At 42.9% G+C, this 20,099-nt stretch overlaps 1 protein-coding gene across 1 annotated transcript in view; it reads left to right on the top strand.

The window, feature by feature from the left end:
- LOC145389801 (armadillo-like helical domain-containing protein 3) overlaps positions 1-20,099 on the top strand; it is a 73,177-nt gene that overhangs the window by 32,440 nt on the left and 20,638 nt on the right. The window contains exons 7-10 of the mRNA XM_080264956.1: positions 7,437-7,592; positions 7,896-8,044; positions 11,838-12,110; positions 18,299-18,519. Of these exons, the coding sequence (XP_080121082.1) occupies positions 7,437-7,592; positions 7,896-8,044; positions 11,838-12,110; positions 18,299-18,519 (799 nt within the window). The remainder of the gene's footprint in view (positions 1-7,436; positions 7,593-7,895; positions 8,045-11,837; positions 12,111-18,298; positions 18,520-20,099) is intronic.

The following is a 20,099-nucleotide window of genomic DNA, read 5'->3' as shown; positions in this document are numbered from 1 at the left end:
TACGTATGTTTCTTCTTGCTGACATCAAGGCCTTTTTTCACCCCCATGCAAAGGGCCCTGTGACCTTTACCCCCTACTAAACCTCGTGTGGAAAGAGGTAAAGGGCTGACAATTGATAAAAGAGTGACTACGATCTTTCTATTGAGTAAAACAGTGCAAGTGGAATTGTAAATAATGTGTAAATAATGTGTAAACAGCAAGTGAAAGTAATGAATGTAAATATACGTGAACAATGGAAAATAGTTTTACAAGTTACTTCAAGTGACAGTGCATAACACAGTGTAAATAAAATAGAAATGTAAATAACGTAAATAAAATAGAGAACGTAAATAGAAATGTAAATGAGTAGTATTATAAGAATACGAGTATATACCCTAGGAGTAATGAAAGTGAAAGTTTCACTCTAGCATGTCTGAATGCTATGAGTTATGAGAGTGAAGATGAAAGTGACATTCACTCTCAGTGCCAGTATACAGGACGAGAAAGTGAATGCTACGTATTTTACTGAAAGAAATTGAATCCCTACAGTGACAATAAACTAATACTACTGAAGGAAACTTATGGATAAAGACTGTAGATATATATAAGTGTTATATAGTAATAGAAATATAAAGTGTGAGGGGTTTTATGAATAATAAATGACAGACTACTAAGAGCGAACTAGTGCCAGTGCGACGATCAGACGCGTTCGTAATTTCCATTGCTTTCACAGTGTTTTTTTTTTTTTTTTGAGTATGGATCCCAAACTACTTGAAAATTGTAGAATAGTGTTTATAGTGTTTGTATCTGGCTGTGGTAATCATATTACGGGTTGTTGGGAAGTGTAAAGTGGAGACTTCGTTACCCTACTTCAGAGGTCTCCACAAGTCCTGCGGTAACCGACGAAGGCTCAACAATCATTCCAGGAGAAAGCTGAAGGTATGTGCCATAAGCATCAATCAATCAATCAATCATTTCCTGTGGCACCCTCGGGGATGCATAGGGCCTCGATGAACTCACACCACCACATCCTATCTTGTGCTAACTCCTCAAGATCTCCCCAACACTCATCTCCAGCTTCCCGTCTCATTGTCCTCACCCACGTCTCTTTTGGCCTTCCTCTACCTCTCCTACCAAGTGCCACCCACCCTGGTGTACCTCGTACTATTCCCTGTCTCCTATACACATGTCCTAGCCACTTCCATCGTGAGAATCTAACATATTCATCGATCGGCTGCACTCCCGTTATTTCTCTAATTCTACTATTTGGTATCCTTTCCCACCACTTAACTCCTAATATTCTTCTAAGTGCTTTATTTTCAAACACCAAGAATTTATTTTCCATAGTCACTGTGCTGTACCAAGACTCGTGTCCATAAATTAAGATACTCCTAACCATTACCTTATAAATTTTGATTTTTGTATGCACAGAGAAATTGTTATTATTCCAAATATTTTTAAGCATTCCCATTGCCTGATTAGCCTTCTTTAACCTTTCCTGGAATTCAAAGTTCAAAGAACCATCCTTGGCTAAATAAGTACCTAAATATGTAAACCTATCAACTTGCTTTACAACCATACCTTCAATTACACATTCCTGCGCATTTTCCATATTCATATTGATTATTTCCGTTTTTCCACAATTAATAACCAAACCCACCTTGCGACCTTCACTCACCAAACAGTCCAACACTCTCTGCATCTCTTCTGGACCATCACAAATCAAAACTATATCATCTGTATAATCTAAATCCAAAAGTTTCCTGTTCTCTCCCCAAAGTATACCTGCACCGGTTTCTGTTCCAACGCGTTTCATAATGTAATCAATGACCAATATAAATAGTAAAGGCGATAGAACACCACCTTGAATTACTCTGGACTTGACTTCAAACGAATCACTAAGACAACCATCAACCATCACTTTACAAAATGTGTCCTCATGCATGTTCATAATGACCCTCACAAACTCCTCTGGTATTCCATAATGTCTCATGATCTTCCCCATAGTCTCTCTCGAAACACTATCAAAAGCCTTTTCATAATCAACAAAACAAAGACTTAACGGTACTCTCATTTCATTAACTTGCTGCATCAAATGCCATAAGCATATGTAATTTTATTATTCTAGGACTAATAACTGATTTTTGGCAAATATTTTTTGAGAGTCTGTCGGAGCCCAGATAACCCCGCGGGACACGCAAGTCATTGGTAAACAAGCCCGCGGTGTAGGGGTTAAGTACCTTAGGGTATTTCAGTATCAGCTTCTGAAAGTTTTTTTTTTTATAAATACTGTATATATATATATATATATATATATATATATATGTATATGGACAAGTATGTATTACATATCATCATTGTCATCATCATCATTATCTGGACCTCCTTTCCCACCCTGGGGCAGGGTGAGGAATAACAACATCCAGACAACCCAAGTTTGTCCAGTCCTATAGGCCAGGCTTTCATTCACTCACCATTCAAGCCTCCAGAATCCTTGCTCTCTCTGATATGCCAAAAGCATTCATCATGTTATGTAGCTTCACATAAATGTATCCAATAGAGTCGGTCCGGATGTTGTCACATTAAAAAGAGGTGATGAAACCCTGATCATGCGCTTCTCCTCACAATATTCATCAAGCTAGCTCCTCTTCCCCCCTCCACCTCACTCACATACACTCTCTTCGTCAGTCTTTCACCCTCCATCCTCTCCACATGGGCAAACCACCTCAGTGTGTTCCTCATAACGCATCCTATCACATCCACGTCCACACCACAACGCTCCTTTATAACCTCATTCGTCAGCCTGTCTCTCCATGTGACTCCACAGGCTCCTCTTAAATAACTCATTTCCACTGCTCTCACTCTTGACTTGTATCCTTCCAACAACGTCCAAGCTTCACTTCCATACGTTAGAGTTGGTATCACAATACAGTCATGTAGCAACTTTTTCACTTCCATGCTCACTTCCCTGTTTCTTATCACTGCTTTCAAAGAACCAGCAACCTTTCTTCCCTGCTGTACCCTTTCAAGCACTTCACCCTCCAAACCTCCATCCCTACTCATCACACTACCCAAGTACTTAAACGTACTCACATTTTCCAATTCCTCACCATCCAACCTCGCTGTACATTCACTGACTTTACCTCTCTCAAAGACCATCACTTTACTCTTCCCTACATTCACCTTTAGATTCCGTTTCTTACACACTCTCCCAAACTCATCCACCAAGCCTTGCAGCTCCCCTTCGTCTTCACTCAGCAACACAGTATCATCTGCAAACAACAGTACAGGGAGTTTCCAAACACTCCTCTCTCACCAGGGCCACTCCAACATCCACTACCCTACCTTGTACCTCTTTTATTACCCCATCCATGTACAGATTGAACAACCATGGAGACATGACCCATCCCTGTTTCAACGCAACTTTCAAATGCAAATGGCAAATACCGGCTCAAGCCCGTTATTGTTGGCCGTGCAAAGCAGCCTCGGTGTCTTCGTGGGGTGATGGATGTCCATCCTGTCGTTTGGTACCATTCTTTGAGGGCTTGGTTCACTGCCCAGATCTTTCAAAGACCAGTTCCACTGCCATTTCATCAAGGAGGTCATTCATTACCAGATGAACACACTGGGAATCCCGCACAACCAGGTAAAGGCCCTTCTTCTCTTGGATAATGCACCTGCCCACCCGTGCGACTAGGACTTGGTGGCTGAGAATGGCCGCATTAGTTGCATGTTTATGCCACCTAATACGACTGCTCTCATCCAACCAATGGACCAAGGAGTGATCGTGGCAATGAAGAGGCTGTACCGAAGGAAGTTCCTGGACGAGGTGATGGTTGTTCTCAAGGACGAGGATGAGCGCAGGGAGGTATGGGACATGTGAGGCCAGCAGACTTTGGAAAACCTTCACCGCTACAGCATCAAGTCTGCAATCTACAACTGGGCCAGTGCATGGAAGGAAGTCCCTGTCAAGACTCTAGAAAATGGTTGGTCTCGTCTGCTTCTCGGAATGGATGTGGAGCACAATTTCCTAGGTTTCAATGTGGATGACTTCCATGCACGTCTACATGTGCATGGCGACGATGTTGATGTGGACGAAATGCATGAGTGGTTGGATGACGACGATGGTGATGTGGACGAAGTGCATGAGTGGTTGGATGACAACAATGGCTATCCTGGGTATCAGACCATGTCTGATATCGAGATCGCATCTTCAGTTGCAGGTGTCAGTACCTAACTTGTAGATTCCAACAAGGATGGCGATGATGATGCGGACTTTTCTGAGTGTAACACTACTCCAGCCATCCCCAAGCTGAGCGCAGTCCGGGAACACATTGAGTTCGTTGTCGACTACCTGGAACACATGGACTGTGACAGGGAGATGAGGCCCTTGGGACTTGTGGAGGAAGTGCTCTTTCAGGCAGCGCATTATTAGTTGCCAAAATCGTCGTTCCTTGCGTCAGTCAACCATTGACAGCTTTTTCAGACCTGTGACCCCCTCTGTGCCCAGCCCTGACTCCACACCATTGCCTCCCTAAGACAGGCCCTCATCCTCCAGGCCATATCCCAGCACATCAGGCACGGTGGAGTTGCCACTGGATGTGAGTTTGCACCTCTTTTCAGAGTCATCTGCAGTGGGTAGTGTATTACCATGTCCCAGCGACACTTCCCTAGGCCACCTGCATCAGCTACTCTCAGACTCTGACAGTGAATAAACAGCAAGAACTCGCTACTAGACCACATGGGAATTTACAGTGTTGTGCAGTGAAAAAACAGTGTGCAGTGTTAAGAAATTAGAATTCTGAGCCCAGAGACTTAAGTGCAGAGTGCAACACTGATTTTATTGACGTACAATGGAACGCAAATTAGACTGGAGTGTGTAGTGTTAAGAAAATGGAATTATGAGTGGAAAGACTTAAGTTCAGAGTGCAACACTTATTAAGGTTCAGTGAAGCGCAAGTAAGACTAGAGTGTGCAGTGTTAAGAAACTGGAATTATGAGTGCAAATGACGTAAGTTCAGTGCAAGACTTCATGTACAGTGTACAGCAGGTGCTTCAGGCACTCCTTTTTACTGTCAGAGTCTGAGAGGAGGTGGGTTATTCATCAAGATGGCTTGGGACTTGTTGTAAGTACCCAGAATGTTTCATATTATACTGTATTTTCCATACTAAAACCTCATTTCACGCTTTTATGTCCCTTATTGGTGTGAATAGGGTCTTAGGTGCTATGCATGTCCAGTAGGGAGGTGTTTTTCTGAGTTAGGCTAGGTTAGGGTCCATAAGTACCAGTCCAGGAGCCAGGGACTTCTTGTAAGTACCCAGAATGTTTAATACCCTGTATTGTATATACTCACCTCTAAAACCTCATTCTCTGGTTCCTTTGCATTTATTTCGGTCTTTTATGTCCCTTATTGATGTAAATTGGGTCTTAAATAGGTGTTATACAAGTCCAGTAGGGAGTTGTGTAGGTGTTTTTCTGAGTCAGGCTAGGTTAGGGTCCATAAGTACAGGTCCAGGAGGCTGGGGCCCACTATCCGGAAGGGACCACCTTCTGGACATGCCTTTGGCTCTATTACGTTGGATAGTAGAGGGATTACTATATATATATATATATATATATATATATATATATATATATATATATATATACTGTATATATATATGCAGTATATAGGATAACAACAGGAATGTATGTGGAGTTCAGAGAGTGATTAGGATACAAAATAATGTGATTCATGAAAGATGTGGAGTAAGGAAGTTGGTGGACACCAGAATCGAAGAGAGTGCACAGAGATGGTATGGTCATGTGGAGAGAATGGATAACAATAGAGTGGTGAAAAAGGTATATCTGAGCGAATTTGAAGGCAGGAGGAGGCGAGGTGGGTCAAGGAGAAGGTGGAAGGGTAAGGTGGATGAGTGTATTAGGAAGAGATGTATGGAAGTTGGTGAGGCTAAGGGACTGACAAGAGGCTGAGCCAAATGGGTGAATTTTTTGTGGAGAAGCGCATAACCATGGATTTGGCACCCCTGTTTAATGTGACACCGTTTGAATTGGCTCTGTCAGGTAGGTATATGTGAAGCTGCAGAACGTGATGAATTTTTTTTGGCCTGTCTGATGGAGCAAGGATTTTGAAGGCTTGAATAATGAGTGGAATGAAGCATGGGCCATTGAAATGGGCAGACTTTGGCTGTCTGGATGTTGCTACTCCCTACCCTGCTCTAGAGTGGGAAAGGAGGTCCGGATGATGATGATGATGGTGATGATGATGATGATCATCATCATCATGATCAACATCATCATCAAAATATTCCCTCCATCTGCTATTTATTTTTCATCCCCTTTGTGAACATTCTTTCACTCTCATCCTACATTTATTCACACCCTTGTATCCACTTTCATTCCCATATTTTTACACCTCTTGCCATAATAGTTTCTTGTTAGTTTATTGTCACTTTTCTTCCTAGATCATCATTTACCTCTTTTTCTCTTACCAGTCTCTTTTTGTGCTTTATACTCTCCAAGTAATCCCTGTTTTATTCATTACAGGCCCTGTATTCTATCTTTTCTTTCTCTAGAACTTGCATCCACCCTATCCACTTATACAAAAAGACTGGACAGTCCAGTGACATTTGAGACATTTGTAAAGCACAAAGCAAGAAGAGAAAGAGAAAAGACATCAAAAGTGGCAATGTACAAGACATGGCTACTTAGCAGAGTAGTTTGGCATGGATTCCAAACAGCTCCCCTGAAAAAGGCGCGGAATTGATATCATCAGACACTCGTTTCAGAGAGTTTATAAGACACTGACTGATTCAGGGGGTCATCATGCCATATAAGGTATTATAACTGGACACAGTTAGCAAAGCACCACCTCCTTAGCTGTTTGAGTGTGGTTGGACTCCTCTCATTGCCATTTCTAACCCAACTTGTAGCTAGAAGTCTCTTTCACTGATGCCTTCAAAGAGAGAGGTTGTAGTGTTTGTGTATGTGTTGGGGGGGGGGGTTGAGTTTTTGTAAAGCAAAAAACCCACAATGAATTTCAAACTACCTTGTGCTCATAACCCTGCCAAAGAAAAAGAAAAAAAGGGTAGCTTGCCCTTCCAAGTTCTGTGTCTCCACAAAGAAGACTTGAGATGGCCCCACACGTGGAAGAGCAAGCTTGGAGCATACATTATAATTTAGCAGACAAGACACTGACTGTGTGGTAAGGTTGCTATATCTTTTGAAGCATTTTGACTAGAAAGAAGTGTTACACCTCATCTTAGCTCTCTGTTTGAGATTAGTCCTACCACCATTTGAAATAACTGGATAGTAACAGAAGTGACTTGCAAGCTCACTTCCTAAGGGTGCTTTCAGACTTAGTTGTTGTAAGTGAAAGAAGGATTTTGGCCTTGCCAGAACCTGTAATTTTATCTCCATTCACTCCTGCATTACCAATTTTCATGTTTTTCAACAGCTGCTGAGCCATTCAAGCACACGAAGTCAACATGGCCCAGAGGCAGTGCTGTACCTGATGTTGATGGTTAACTACCGCAAACATGAGATGACCAATCCATACACTGTCAACATCTCATTACTTGATGATGAACTATTGCTAAATGGATATGGGCAGGTGAGCTTGTTTTGAAAAATGGATTGGTACTAAAATGGACTTTAAAGCATACCTTATATACTATACTATACAAAGGAAATGGAAGTGAATTGTAGAGAGTAGAAATTATAGTCATATAGAGTGAAACTAACTGAAATTTATTATCCAGTGCTCTTGTCAAATTTTAATTTTGGTGATTGAATGACATTAAGCTTTTAATTTTTTTTTTTTTTTTTTTTTTTTTTTTTTTGTATAGTCTATTATCTTGAGCATTTTCCCTTGACATCATTACTATCAGCCCTTGCATTGTATGTTTATCTACAGGTGATTACAGCTTCATTAGCAGATTTCAATCACAAATACTCAGCACACTTCATGGAGCCACAGGGTTCAGGATGGTTTGCCTCACTTACCTCTATGGTTGGCTCTATGTTCCTGTCTGAGGAGATGGCCACCAGGAATGAACATATAAAGTAAGGACTGATGTGGGTGAGTAAGTCATCAGATAAATGTGAAAAGTTTGAAAGTCAGCAATCATGTGGATGTTTGGCACCTGGAAAGTGGGTGTCTGTAGTTAATTTACTGAATTTCCATCTATAGTCAGATGCCTTAATCCTGTAAGGGGTGACCACAAACAAACTGCCTCCATGTCACCCTTTTCTCTGGCTTTTGGTTCCCCTCCTTCCAACTCACACTCTCCTCCCTCATATTCTCCACTCAATCCCTCCATCTTATCGCTGGTCTTCCTCTCCCCCACCTCCTCACTCATAATCATTCATCTAATCAATCTCTCATTCTCCATTCTCTATATGGGCAAACCATCTCAGAGTATTTCTCGTAATGCTTTCAAATTGCATGCAAATTAATGGCACAATGTTCCATTGCTTCATCATTTGGTAGTCTCTCTCCATGTACCTCCACATGGTCCTCTGAAATAGCTAATTTCCACTCCAACGGGGTCCAGGCTTTGCTTCCATACATTAGCGTGTGGTTCACATACTGTTTTGCAGAATCTGTTTTTTACATCCATACTCATTTCCCTATAGCAGCCTTTCTTCCCTGCAGTACCCTCTCATGCATGTCATCATCTGAATTTCATTGTTGTGCATCGTACCACCAGAGTACTTAAATGCATTTATATTCTCCATTTTCTCACTATCCAGGTTCACTGTATATACTGTTAATAAAGTTGCTGTTAACCCAGGGGTGAGCATTTAGTATTTAGTATTTAGTTTGTGAGCCACATGCAAAAATATTAAGTTTGCCAGAATAGCAAGTGATTGATTGTAACCCATCATTGGCTCTAGCAGTGGCATAGTAGCCATTACATTCTTTAATACCATTTTCAGACACGTCTTGTGTGGCTATTTATATTTGAATATTGATAATATACTCTACAAATATGCTAACCCCTTACTTTGTGCATTCTTGGGTCATGTGGTCAGGCTTTACTAGCAACCTCAGCTGCTGTCCATAGGTGGCTTACATGGAAATATTTATTTTCCATAATTTGATATCAGCAAAATAAATCCAACCTTCATTTCAAACTACATGTTCACTGATGCCATGCTGCTCCAAGCATCTTTCAGTGTACCCAAAATGTCCCTCTCCTCTGTTTTCTTTCCGACTCTGAGTCTAATGCAAGAATTAACTGTTACTCCCAGTCATTCATGTATGCAATGGGTCAACTCTGGAACTGTCTCCCTCTGTCTGTATTTCCAGCAGCCTATGATCTCCAGTCTTTCAAACCCAGTGTGTCCAGGCATCTCAAATTGAATTGATCTTGAATTTGGCTGACTGTTATCTTGTTTTTGTTATTTCTTGGAGGGAACTATTTGTAGGCTCCTGGCCTTTGGTTCCTTCTTCCTTGCATTTATTTAAAAAAAAAAAAAAAAAAAAACTTTTGATCCTGCTTCTTCATATATCCAGATCTATCAGTGTTGTGTTGTGTTCCTTGTCACTTAAAATTTTTATTTTATGTAGAAAATTGCTAAGACTGTGAGCCCATCTCTTAGAGGTAAATGTGTGGCTTTGTCTGTGGCATTGTTGGAGAGTAGTTGGCAGGTATCATTACCAGCATAAGACCCTCAGCTTCAGATCTCCTTCACCTTACCCTTGCCCAAGAACTGGGAGATGCTGGGTTGACTTACAAGAGTTTGAGTTGACAGCACAGTCATCTTGGCACTACTGGGACACTCCTTATTATGACCACTTGGTTCTTTGGTGAGAGCTCAAGTGTGTACCATTAATGATAGCTTTACATATATTGATGAGTTGAGCTTTATAGACTTAATTTGTATTTGCCCTGCTATAATCAGCATGCAGAAGACCTAAACCTTCTTTGTGTCTCTTCCGTTGCTGTACTTTTAGAACCTTCTCGCTTGGCTTCCCTACCATCCATGTCAGATACCCTTCCTGGGGTTCCTCCATAAAGAGTTGGTAGTAAGCTTTTACCCAGTCAAATATTCTTCACTTGGATGGATGAGTACCACTTACTCTGGGAGTAATTACCATTAAAGTGAAATCTGGCTACAAGGCAGGGAACATTCAGCTTCAAATACAATCACTCAGTGATGTTTCTTCTGAATGACTGTATATTGAGTCAGAGTTCATGTTGATATTTGCATATTGTTAGATATCTTGCAATGCATCTCCCTATTTTTATTTATTTATTTATTTATTTTTTTTCTTTTTTAAACAGCTTCCTACAACTGATGGCCAGTAATTGGCTGGTGCATGCACTTGGTTCTGCTTCCATACCATAGAAAATATTAACTGTACCTTGGCCATCCTCAGTATGAAGATTCATAAACAGGCACCATGGCATCATATGTGTGTGTGTGTGTGTGTGTGTGTGTGTAAGTTTTAGAGAGATCCAGTTTACCAGGTCCTGCTCAAAAGAGCATGGCTCATTCTACATCCCTTCATAATACAGAAAGCTGTATTGGTACATCTCCTAGCCACCAGATTAGTGGTTAAGCACAGATTCCTGGTGACACCATAATATGGAGCATGGAAAGATGTCATCATGTATTCATTGTAGAGTGTAGATGAAAGACTACCACAAAGAAAGCTCATCATGCCTTGTTAAACACCTAACTGGAAACAGGGAGCATTGCACGAATTCATCAGCTGTCTGAGCCTGGGGCTATTCATTTCATCTTATGTAATGATAATGATTAATTTGTTGTTTAGTGCATCCTTGAATGTGAGGCCTGAGGGAGCTATGGCTATGATTGAAGAGTTGAGAGGAAGGATGGGACTGGAGTATATTGGTGTTCTGATGAGGAGGGACAGACTGAGATGGTTTGGGCATTTGGAGGTGGAGGATGACAGTTGGGTGTGGAAAGTTACGTAAATCATACGAATGACACTGTGTAATGCATGATTGGTGTTCAAAGTGGTTTACCACATCACTCCAATAACATTACTATGCACATGCTACTGCCAGATGGTTATATTTAGCTTAAGGGAAATATTTTGCAGTGGTGGGGTATGTGAAGGCTATATTTAATACCTCCAGTTTGAAGTAGCTCTCATCATCGTCATCATCTAATGCTGTTTTACCCCATGAGGAGCATATGTGCCTGGGGCTAGGCAAGTTGGTCCTGACATTTAAGATGAGATTAACCAGCCTCACTCATCCTAAGTGGCATTATATGAGCAATAAACCCCAACCATCCCTTGGATTTAAACCTACAGAGGCTCAGTCTAATTGGAGTGCCTTAATTACCCACTAAGCCACCATGTGCCATAGTTTGGTTATATGGTTAACATCCAGCATAGTAAATGGTTTCCTGGTGTACAGGAAACTGTTTGGCTTGTCACTCAGTTTAGAGTCACCGATAGACAGAAAGAAGAGGAAAGAAAGAAGGAAGAAATGACAGAAGAGGAAGGAAGGAAGAGAGGAAAGGGCAGGCACCCAAGAGCAGCACTACATCGGTTGGGTTAAAGGTGAACGTCCCCACCTACCACTGAACCTCAATAAACTTGTATGGAGATAGAATTATTAACATAAAAGGGATGCCTTGAATTGATGGGGTCAAGCCACTTCCATGGGTGCATCAAAAACTTGCTATGAGTGGAAAAAATGAGTTTTTGACTGCACATAAACTGGTAAATTTTGGCAGGGAGATAAGGTTATGATGATGGTGTCAATTTATCACTGTAAGTACAGGGTATTTATGCTGTTTATTGTGGGAGATATAGTGATGATGATTGGAATATATATAATTGTAAATACAGGGTATGTTTTTTATTCCGCAGGGCCAATGATTCTTTTCTGCTGGCATTATATGAGGCTGTTCATTTGAATCGTAATTTCATTACTGCACTCACCACTGCCACTGATCCGTCAACACCACCATCTCCGGCCAACACACTGGACCGCTCTGCCACCCCACCACCCGCACCTGCCGCTGATAACACTGACACCACACCCAGTCCACCCCGGCCTTCTCATACCCCACCTCAAAGCAGCTTGGAGATGGAAGCCTCCATTCAGCCAACTAACCTGCTGGTCACATTCCTCGAGTATTGGTGAGTTGTTTTTCAAATATACGACAGCCGTCCTAAATGTTGTATCTGTCTTATCATATTGTGGCCTTCTGATGACTGCACTGAATGACACGTCACATGATGTTTAGCAAGCCTTACAACTGTTATGTCTATGTCATGCTATGTCTGTCATGACATGTCTGTTATGCTGTGTCTGTCATGCTATGTCTGTCATGCTATGTCTATGTCATGCTATGTCTATGTCATGCTATGTCTGTTAAGTTGGTGCTGATTTTAGAGGTGGTAATAATGCCATTTGCCCTTTTTCCCATTTTATGTATATTTAAGAAAAGAATTCATCCTGTGTCGAACTTTGTGTTCGAATCTGTCAGTTATCAAACCGACCTGATGAAAGGGTTGGCTGTTTATTGAAGAGGGTGTGAGAATAAAACCAGCAGTCGAAGAGGTTGTCTTCCTCCTTCCCTTGCCTGTGCCCAGACTTTATTACAAGCTATCTGGGCATTCTCTCGCAACTTATGATGGACGGAAGTGATAGTGGCAAACCGGCAACGTCAACCTCAGCCCGAGGAGACAGCCTTACGACGGAACTTCGTCTGATCCCGGAATTTGACGGTACTTCGCACTCGGTGGTAGAGTGGATCGAAAAGCTGGAGCTGGTTTGTCGGCTACGAGGGATCTCTGATCTACACACCATTGTGCCACTGCGACTCACAGGCGGGGCTTTCTCTGTTTATCAGCAGCTCAGCAGCGTAGACAAGGGGAACTTCGACACCATAAAGGATGCACTCACCTCGGCATTTGCTGCAGACAAGTTTGTTGCCTATGAGCAGTTTGTGGACCGTGGGCTGCGTGATGGCGAGTCTGTTGACGTGTACTTGGCTGACCTGCGCCACCTGGCTACACGATTTGGAGGAATGACCAACGCCGGTCTATGTTGTGCTTTTTTAGCTGGTCTTCCAGAAGCTGTTCGCCACATTCTGAGAGCTGGTTCACGCATGAAAACTATGGATATTAACCAACTTCTGAACCGTGCTCGAGCTGTTCTAGCGGATAATTACCTCGATGATGGGGCATCAGCACAACCAGCCGGCTCCAGACAGCACACAGTGGCTCCTGCATTAGTTGGTGGTGGTGGTGTGTGCTGCCATTCCTGTAACCAGCCAAACCGCTACGCTCGTGACTGCCAGGCTGGACGCAGTGTGCGCAGAGGTAGAGGTGGGCGAGGTAATGTGCGCTGCTTCAGATGCGGGGGACGAGGCCACATCGCTACCTCATGCCCTTCGGGAAATGGATCAGGAGAGGTGGGACCAGCGCCAGCCTCCTCTCCAGACCGTCAGTGAGAGGCGCTTTACCAGTGACTCGCTTGGTTGTTGATGGAAAGAACTGTGATGCCCTGGTAGTCACCGGCTGTACTCAGAGTATTGCACACGTTTCCATGTGCTCTCGCTGGACCAAAGGAAATATCAGTGTGAGGACAGTAAGCGGTGAGCTTTATATGTGTATGGGAACAGGTGTGGTAACAGTCCAGCTACTGTCAGGAGTGTCCGTGTCTGTGAATGTGATTGTAGTGCCTTCCAAGCCGCTTAATTTTGACTTTATTCTGGGCATGAACGGTGTTGAAGCCCTGCAGGGAGTGACAGTGCATTCACCGGACAAAGTGCGATTTGGTATTGAGGAAGTGCAGGCTTCAGCCGTGACAGTACCTACCATACAACGAAATATTGTCGAGAGGGATTTTGAAGTAACATATGACAGTGCAGCTAAAAAGTGGACTGTGTTGTGGAACTGGCGTGATAACTCAGAGCCTCCACGACTACTGAATACTGTCTCTGAATACAGGGTGCCGAATGAAGCTCGAAAAGAATATGAAAATGAACTGTGTGAATGGATTAAGGACTGATGGCTGGTTCCATACAACGAGAGTATACATGGCCCTGTGAAAGGAACTATCCCTCTGATGGCTGTCGTGCAGCAAAACAAGAAAAAAGTACGGCCTGTCCTTGATTTTCGTGAGTTGAATGCCCATCTTAATTTGCACACAGCTGAAGTGGACGTCTACACTGAGAAGATACGGGAGTGGCGCAGGCGTGGACAGAGGGTCGCTCTCATTGACTTGCGCAAGGCTTACCTACAGATACACGTTCACAGATCGCTATGGTCGTCCCAGACAGTGGTGTTCCGTGGGAGACGTTACTGTTTGACTAGACTGGGCTTTGGACTGAACATCGCACCACTAGTATTGAAGGAGGTCCTGAGTCGTGTGTTGAGCATGGACGAGAAGATAAACCGCGCCACTTCACCATACCTGGACGATATTCTGGTGGACGAAAGTGTGGCGAGTGCAGCAGAAGTGGAATGTCACCTTAGTCGTCACGGCCTGCTCTGCAAATCTCCCGAGATTGTGTCTGAAGGAGCTCGTGTGCTGGGCATTAGAGTCTGGGGGGAGCACGATCATCTCTTCTGGAAGCGTGATAACGGCGTTGGCAAGCTACCTGAAAAGCTGACTAGGCGGACAATGTTTTCACTCTGCGGGCAGCTAACGAGTCACCTTCTGTTTGTGGCTGGTTGCGAGTGGCGGCGTTGTACATTAAAAGACGGGCCAATGAGGTCACGACTACGTGGGACGACGAGATTAATGACCTCAGTTTGCACTCGATGCTTGCGGACACGTTGGGGCGGGTGAAGAACTCAGACCCGGCCCAAGGACGATGGGATGTGGCGGGAGACGAAGCTATACTATGGGTAGATGCAAGTTCATTCGCATTGGGAGCTGTGTTGGAGGTGAAAGGTGAAGTTATTGAAGACTCGTGTTGGTTACGACGGGACGAGTGCTCTCACATTAATCTTGCGGAGCTGGACGCTGTTATTAAGGGGATAAATCTTGCAATCTCCTGGAAGATGAAACAGCTGACTCTTATGACTGACTCAAGAACTGTGTTCCACTGGATCGCGGATGCTCTCTCAGGAAAATCTCGTTTGAAGACTAGAGCTTCCAGTGAAATGTTGATCCGTAGGCGCCTAGAGACTTTTAAATCTATCATCGTCGAGTATAATCTGTGTCTGGAAGTAAAGTTTGTGTCTTCTACTGAAAACAAAGCAGATGCGCTAACACGAGTACCGAAGAGGTGGATGACACTAGCAAACGGGCAGACAAGCTGTGCAGCTGTTGCCAGTGTTTCAGACAGGGACATCGTTAACATTCATGAAACCAGCGGGCATCCCGGCATCAAGCGTACACTGTACTTCTGCAGAAGGCTCTATCCTACGGTTCAGAGGCAGCAGGTTCGCAGTGTTCTTCAGAGTTGTCAAGAATGTCAATCCTTTGATCCGGCACCAGAGAAGTGGAAGAAAGGGGAGTTGGGGGTTTCAGAGATCTGGAGCAGAGTTAGCATGGACGTCTGTCATCTCAGAAACCAGCACTATCTGACGCTCATCGACTGCGGGCCAACACGTTATGCCATCTGGAAAAGACTCAGGCGGCAAGATGTCATCAGTGTTGTTGAACAGCTAGAGTCTGTGTTTTATGAACGTGGAGCACCTAAGGAGCTATTAACTGACAATGCTGCCAGCTTCCGTAGCTCAACGATCAAAGAGTTCGCCAGGCGTTGGGGTATGGTCATCAGGTATCGGTGTGCCAACGCTCCATCTGGTAATGGAATATCAGAGAGAAATCATCGAACCGTGAAAACTATACTGGCACGGAAAGGTTGTTCCGTAGCTGAAGCAGTGTACCGCTACAACGTTATGCCACGAGGTGATGATGCCTCATCTGCCCCTGCCAACCAGATATTTAGATACGAGGTCAGACTGCTGGGTATCGACGGAGTAACTCTGCAAGATCAGCCGGTGGAAGAACAACATCGCTTCAGCGTCGGTGATTGTGTATGGATCCGGCATCCCAGCAGACGCTGCGATTCTCGAAGCACAGAGGGCACAGTAACGCGAGTTGTATCTGCCCAGAACGTCGAGGTGGATGGTATGCCTCGTCATGTGCGTGACCTAAGGCTGGCAACATCGCTGTCTACTGCCCCAGAGGATTCGCTAGCTGAAGAAAGCCCTGAATCAGAAACAGAAGATGATTTGCTAATCGATGTGAGAGGTCCTTCGAATGAGTCTACGTCAAGTGATACGTCAAGTGAAGACGAAGTAGATAGTCCAGGGAGACCACTGCCCCGTCGAGGTTCTAGGGAGCGCCGTCCAGTACGGCCTTTTCAATATAGTGATCTTTAGAAGATCAGGGGGGAGTGTTATGTCTATGTCATGCTATGTCTGTCATGCTATGTCTGTCATGCTGTGTCTGTCATGCTGTGTCTGTCATGCTGTGTCTGTCATGCTATGTCTGTCATGCTGTGTCTGTCATGCTATGTCTATGTCATGCTATGTCTATGTCATGCTATGTCTGTTAAGTTGGTGCTGATTTTAGAGGTGGTAATAATGCCATTTGCCCTTTTTCCCATTTTATGTATATTTAAGAAAAGAATTCATCCTGTGTCGAACTTTGTGTTCGAATCTGTCAGTTATCAAACCGACCTGATGAAAGGGTTGGCTGTTTATTGAAGAGGGTGTGAGAATAAAACCAGCAGTCGAAGAGGTTGTCTTCCTCCTTCCCTTGCCTGTGCCCAGACTTTATTACAACAACCAGTCCCAGGGTTAGGGAAGAAAGAATATTATACCATGGGAGGAGGCAGTTAGGATTATGAATCTCCCACCTTCTCTTCTCATGGGGGGGGGGGGAGCCAAGGGGCCAGGAAAAATAGGTGACACATTTGGCTGTGCAAAATATGAACAAATGTGAGTGATGAATTTAGAGGGTGGAAATGGTGAATGTGTTAAAAAATGCATGGGATTATGTGATACCATTGTGTTAAACAAAGATGAAAGGGAGTAAACTTGACAAATGGGAGTGTATGAAATATAGAAGGTCATGAGTGAAGAGGAAGTTGCTTTGTTGATGAATAATACTGTACATGGCAGAGAGAAGTGAAAGATTAAAACATGATAGTTCTGAGACTTAGAATAAGAAAAACACCAAGGGCTGTGACATTGGACTTAACAAGTTGCCTAGCATGAACTAGGTTATAGTAATAATAATTGCTTGGAGGCAAAGGGTACATTAAAATAATTGCATGATAAAAGTAAATTGATGGATCTTGACATTGGCTCTCAAAGGAATGGATCTTGAAATTGGCTTTTTTTTTTTTTTTTTTTTTTACCGGTTTGTGGCTCCGGCCTTTGGTTCCTTCCTCCTTCCATTAAAGAAAAAAAAAAAAAAAAAAAATGCAGGAGCCAAAAATTAAGTGAACAGTGGCAACTCCAATGAGTCATAGGACCTCATTTTGAAGCTAATAAAGGCTGAGTCCATTAGTTGGGGGTGAGAATAATTGAAAACTCCACCAACATGCCAAAAACAGACATGGACTGATAAGTAAAGCTGCTAGTGCTAGGGCAATGGTGAAAATGTATGAAATGACCAACACATGCCATGTGGTCTGGACATCTTCATATGTACTTGTTTCTCCAAAAATTGCTCAGAACCCCATTAACTTTAGTCAGATTGGCACAAAAGACTAGACACTCTCATATAATGTCAGGCAGCCCAGTTGGGTGGATCCGAGGTAATAGCACAACACCAGTGAAAACAGAGACACGATCAAGGTGTCAGCAGCAAATGCTGCCATCTGAGTATTACAGTACAGACTCTTGGCACCCCATGAATGGTGGATAGTGGAGTGACATCACTGGATGCTCAATTTGAAGAGCAGATGAAACAGTAGGGACCGTGGGGGAATGTCATCATGCCTTGTGATGCATTATTGGTAGAGAGAAGCAGCAGCACAGTACACACACACTTTGGCTCATTCATTCTGGAATGATTCCTTGTGTCATAATTTCTAGTGCCTGGATGATGCCAACAGTGACCTGAAATCTTCGTAGAGCGCTTCCCAAAAATGGGGCATAGAATAAAAATTACATTCAGATTCATGACAGAATCTCATTATCATCTGACATGTTCATTTGCTATATTTGTACTGTACTTCAGGGTAGTATTTAGTGTAATTCATCTCATCACTGATGCTTGCATTCATTACCATTTTGCTAGTTTTTCTTTCATTTCAGTTTATGTTTTCTCCTCCCTCTTTTCCCAGTGTATTACTCTCTTTATACAGTAACCTCCTCCTCAGCTCACCACAATCTCCTCACCCTTGCAGCTCGATAGTGATGCAAGACACAAAAACAGAGGAGAGCTTAAACAATGTGAAGCTGTGTTTCATCATCATTACGTGCATATCGGAGGACCAGTACTGCAATCTCCTACTGCACGATGCTAATCTGGTATTCACAGTGCCCCTACACCGTCTTCCTATGAGACATCGCAAACCTCCTCCAGACCGTACACCTCATGCAAGACCACTTGCCTGTGCTGTTCTTGGTAAGATTTTGTGAAAAATTTTTTATCACACACGACTTATGAATTTTTCGGTAGACATGATAAATATTTAACTATTTATGCAGTTGTCAGTTAACTCTTACCTCTTACGTTTTTTATGCAGTAGTGCCCATATGAAAAATTTGATACAGCATATCAATTTAGAAATCATATTTGAAACTATGGTGAGCCCTTACTGAAGTCAGATAGAACTGTGTTGGGCACTCAAAAAAATTTACAATGGGTAAAGGCCAATTGATGCAGTGTGTGGTGAAGTGTTGAAATATGGGGGCAGGGTGATTGAATAGATCTGGAAAATATGCAGTTTGGCCTGGGAAAATGGTAGATTGCTGGAAGATAGGAATTTAGGCATAATTCTTCTTTTCGAGAAGGGGAAAGAGGATTGTGTAGTATAGTGAGAAAGATATACAGTATTGTAAGAAAGATATATATATAGTTGTGAGAAAGATATACAGTATTGTAAGAAAGTTACACATAATTGTAAGAAGATATACAGTATTGTAGGATAGTTAATGACAATGAGGTAGAGAACCATGGGAAAGGTAGGAGAAGAGCAATGGGGTTTTAAGTAGGGGAAAGGGAAGGTTGAGCAGATCCTGTCTGAGTTGTATTGTAGATAACATTTCAGGTAATGGAAGAAGTTTTATGCTGCCTTCTTGGATCTAGAGAAGAATATGACTGAGCAGACAGACAGGGAATTTGGAAAATGTTAAGAATACAGAATGCTTTGTAGGTAGAAAATTGTGGAATGGTGTTATGGGTATGTAATCAGATGGAAGGGTGGCAGTGCATGTTCAAGAGGAAGTTAGATGTTGTATTTGGATGTTAGATTGAAGCAGGATGTGTCATGTTCAGTGAGGGTGTACCATACTAAAAATACAGTACAAGATAGGGCAGTGGATGTTTGAGTGTCTGTTGTGAGTGAGGTAGGATATGCAAATTGTCTATATTGTTGTAGTAGTACTTGTTCCCTAGGCAGTCTGGCCGAACAGCCCTGAGTAAGGAAGGCCACGGCTGAGACCAGGCTTTCTCACAGAGCTCTCAGGGAGTGTATGTTGTGTTGTTGGCACAGGTGATTGTGTGCAATGCTGTCTTCTGTAATGTGCTTAATAGTATGGGTTGCTGTTTTACATCCTGGACAGGCATCAGTGACGGAGTCATCCAGCCTCTCCTTATAACTCAAGAGGGCTGGATGATGCCCACATCTCACATGTTTCCACTTAAATGAACAATATCAACAGCAAACAACAGTATAGATGAATACTGTATTGTTGTTTGCTATGGATATTGTTCATTTAAGTGGAGACAGGTGGGATATGGAAGGTTTGTTCAGTGAATATCAAAATCTGTTGAAGAAACAAAATGTGAAAGTGAATGTAACATTGACTAAAGTAATGGTTTTTGAAAGCAGTGAAGTCTCAGAGTGCATAGTGAGGCTTAACGGCCAGGAAATGGAGAATGTGAGTGCCTTCAGGTATCTAGATAGTGTGAAAGTTTTATGGATGAAGTGCAAGGAAATGTACTGGTAAGCTACAGACAGAGAAGGAACGTTGTATATACAG

Source organism: Coenobita brevimanus, chromosome 14 (assembly GCF_032717465.1).
Source record: "Coenobita brevimanus isolate Jiangsu-jjx chromosome 14, ASM3271746v2, whole genome shotgun sequence".
In the NCBI taxonomy this organism is placed as follows: domain Eukaryota; kingdom Metazoa; phylum Arthropoda; class Malacostraca; order Decapoda; family Coenobitidae; genus Coenobita; species Coenobita brevimanus.
The sequence above is the reverse complement of the archived record's forward strand: the minus strand, read 5'-3'. Positions and strand labels throughout refer to the sequence as shown.